General features: G+C 40.8%; 1 protein-coding gene across 1 annotated transcript; it reads left to right on the forward strand.

The window, feature by feature from the left end:
• The first annotated feature begins 299 nt into the window (after positions 1-299).
• LOC122052704 (reticulon-like protein B11) lies at positions 300-1,695 on the forward strand. Its single transcript, XM_042614380.1, has 5 exons — positions 300-513; positions 613-793; positions 892-1,033; positions 1,135-1,204; positions 1,287-1,695. The coding sequence occupies exons 1-5, from the start codon at positions 393-395 to the stop codon at positions 1,442-1,444; spliced, it is 672 nt and encodes a 223-aa protein (XP_042470314.1). The 5' UTR covers positions 300-392; the 3' UTR covers positions 1,445-1,695.
• Positions 1,696-3,423: the final 1,728 nt, after the last annotated feature.

Below are 3,423 nucleotides of genomic sequence, written 5' to 3' on the forward strand. Positions count from 1 at the left end.
TTTTAGGCTATTTTATAATTGAAAGATTTTATTTTTTTTAATATTTTAGGCTATTTTATAATTGAAAGATTTTTTTTTTTAATATTTTAGGCTATTTTATAATTGAAGTTAAGGTTTAAAAATCTGTTTAGTTGATTTGGAGTTGGTTTTTTTATCGATAAAATATCTTTTTTTTCTTTAAAATAATAAATTTTTTAATATTTATTGTCTGGTATTCTTAGAGTCAATATATCTTTAGAACATTAGTTTTAATGTTCCATCGAATCATTCAATAACTTTTATATGTCAGCTGCTTTCTACCCTTTAAACTGACCATCTCCTGAATCAGGATAACACTCTGTTCAAAATCCCGTTCTCGTCTCGCCTAACCCGATCCAAAGCTGAACAACGCTATGGCTGCTCTACCAGACATCGACGGTGCCTCTGCCCACGATCCGCTTCTATCCGACTCTTCACCGTCGCTTCTCGCCCAGATCCCGCGATCCGTGCACCGTGCCCTCGGCGGCGGCCCAGGTTTGCCACCTATCTCCCCTCGCTCTAGCGCAGCCTGCGAGTGTTGCTTCTTTTCGATGTTAATAGTTGTTGATTGCTCAATTTGTTTGCTTCGCCCAGTCGCCGATGTGCTTCTGTGGAGACGGAGGAACGCAGCGGTTCTCGCGCTGGCCGGGGCTACGACGGTGTGGTTCTTTTTCGAGCGGGCTGGGTACAATTTCTTTTCCGTCCTGGCGAACTCTACCGTCCTTGTCGTGGTCATTCTTTTCTTTTGGGCCAAATCTGCCTTGCTCCTCAACAGGTTTGCCATCGACAGGCTATTTTAACTCGATCTCTCCTTTTACCCGATCCTTTTTTTTTTTTTTTTTGCCAAATTTTGTAAGTTGTTCTCACTTGCAGGCCTCTTCCGCCCCTTCCCAATCTCGAGGTTTCAGATGAGGTAGTCAATAAGGTTGCTGAGCGAGCTAGGGTCTGGATCAATCGTGTCTTGGCAATAGGGCACGACATAGCCATTCAGAGAGATAGAAAGGTTTTCCTTCAGGTGCTTATCCTGCACTTCTATGCATGATCCACGCTAGTTATATACGTTGTTTGTCTGAATCTTCTTTTCTTCTGCTAATTTTGCCATTTATCATCATAAAGGTTATATTGAGCATGTGGGTTGTGTCCTACATTGGAAGTTTGTTTAACTTCCTTACACTTGCCTACATAGGTGAGTAATGAAACACCTTATGCTGTATGCCAGTTTATGTAATCCATTGCTAGCATAATTGGACAGAAATGATATTTTACAGGAGTGCTTTTGGCAATCACGATTCCTGCTATTTATGACAAGTATCAAGAGCATGTTGATCAAAAGCTTGGTGTGGCACATAATGTTGTCTTGAAGCAGTATGAGAGCATTTTTAGTAGAGGACAAGGAAGATCAACCAATGAAAAGAAGACACAGTAACAAATTTATAGCTTAACAGTGTCTCCCATGTTTTTTTATCACTTAGGTAATAGCAGTTACCTTTTTTATTTATCTGGTGCATTTTGTTTCTGTATATTTTCCCTGCACAATGAAAATTCACTAAGGTGGTCATTCCTAGTAAGAAAGATACTTGAACAAGTGAGATTTTGACCGTGGTATTGTATGAACTTGTACTGATGTATTGTTGAATTTCAGGCAACAAATAAGAACAAATATTGCACCACATAAAACTTGAATTTGACTTGATGAATTTTATGAATGATGTTTGTATTTCTGGATTGTTAAATGAATATTATTTGTTTCTTCTTCATCAACCTGATATCACTGTATCTTAACTTCATAGCTAACATTGTATGCTTGTCTGCATACAAGAAAACATCATACACATCTGTCTTCTGTAGAGAGTTAAGTAGAGTCCATGTGGTGGTTCGTTATCCATGGGGTGCTATCAAGGTTCAGTTGTGCTTCCTAGTCGGATGCTTTACGAATTTAATAGATATTATGGTTTAAACAAGCAAAAAAAAAGCGGTATGGTGTTGTCTTTGACCTCATCTGCATATACAACCTTCCTTAGACCAACAAAAATGGTTTGAGGTTCATACCTGTTGGTATGTTGTGCTATTTGTTATAACCATGACTGTGACCTTGATATTTCTTCATTGTTCTGAAATGAAACTGCATTCTAGCCACACACACACATAATCAAATGAATGCCACACACACAAACAACCCACACTAGACACCACCACGATTGAACCTGCAACATAGGCTATAAAAAGAAATGAATACGATACACGCACTGGTGCACAGCATGCATACACACACACACACCATCAGCCACCAGCAGGATTGAACCTGCTTTATAGGCTTCAAAGCCACACATGCATACACTAGACTACAAAACCAAATCCATGTGATACACATACACAGGCAACCACACAAGCCACCAGCAAGATTAAACCTGCTTTATAGACTTCAAAATCACATATGCACACACTAGGCTATGAAACCAAATCAATGTGATACACATACACAGACAACCACACAAGCCACACAGCAGCCACCAGAACCTGCTTTAGTGTAAAATGCAAAGTAAAATGAATGCCACACGTGCACAAACCACCAGCAGGATTGAACTTCACACACACACACACACACAAGCCACCAGCAGAATTGAACCTCACATGCATGCATGCACACACACACAAATCACTAGCCAGATTGAGCCTACGATCTAGTATACAAAGCCAAATGACTGCCACACGTGTGCACACACATATAAACCTCCAACGGGATTGGACCTCAATCTAGGATTGAAAGCCAGAGGAATGCCTAGGCTACAAAACGACACACACACTATGATAGGATGCCAAATGAATGCCATAAAACAAGCCATTCACCAGTCACTGGCAGGATTGCATCTGAGATTGAACCTGTGATGTAGGTTGCAAAGCCAAATGAATGCCATACACACACAAATCACCAACAGGATTGAACTTCACATACGCACACCATCCACCGGCAGGATTGAACCTGCTGCAGTGTAGGCTGCAAAGTAAATTGAATGCTATACGAATACAAACCACCAGCAGGATTGAACTTCATACATATGCACAAACAAGCCACCTAAGAACTGAACCTCTCACACACAAAAACCACTAGCAGGATTGAATCTGCGATCTAGGATACAAAGCGAAATGAATGACTCATGTGCACACACACACAAAAACCACCAGCACGAGGCCTCAGAGCCAAAACAAATGCCTAGTCCACAAAGCCACACACACTAGGATAGGTAGTCATATGAATTCCACACAAACATGCGACACACCAGCCACTAGCAGGATTGAATCCGAGATCGAACCTGCAATGTAGGCTGCAAAGGCAAATGAATGCCACAAACCACCAGCAGGATTGAACTTCACATGCACACAACTGATGCACACAAGCCACCAGCA

The sequence above is a fragment of the Zingiber officinale genome, chromosome 1B (genome assembly GCF_018446385.1).
Source record: "Zingiber officinale cultivar Zhangliang chromosome 1B, Zo_v1.1, whole genome shotgun sequence".
Classification (NCBI taxonomy): domain Eukaryota; kingdom Viridiplantae; phylum Streptophyta; class Magnoliopsida; order Zingiberales; family Zingiberaceae; genus Zingiber; species Zingiber officinale.

Coding starts and splice junctions, on each gene's coding strand:
- LOC122052704 (XM_042614380.1), top strand. CDS start 393: ATGGCTGCTCTACCAGACATCGACGGTGCCTCTGCCCACGATCCGCTT. Junction 514..612: donor TGCCCTCGGCGGCGGCCCAG/GTTTGCCACCTA, acceptor TGCTTCGCCCAG/TCGCCGATGTGCTTCTGTGG. Junction 1,205..1,286: donor CCTTACACTTGCCTACATAG/GTGAGTAATGAA, acceptor GATATTTTACAG/GAGTGCTTTTGGCAATCACG.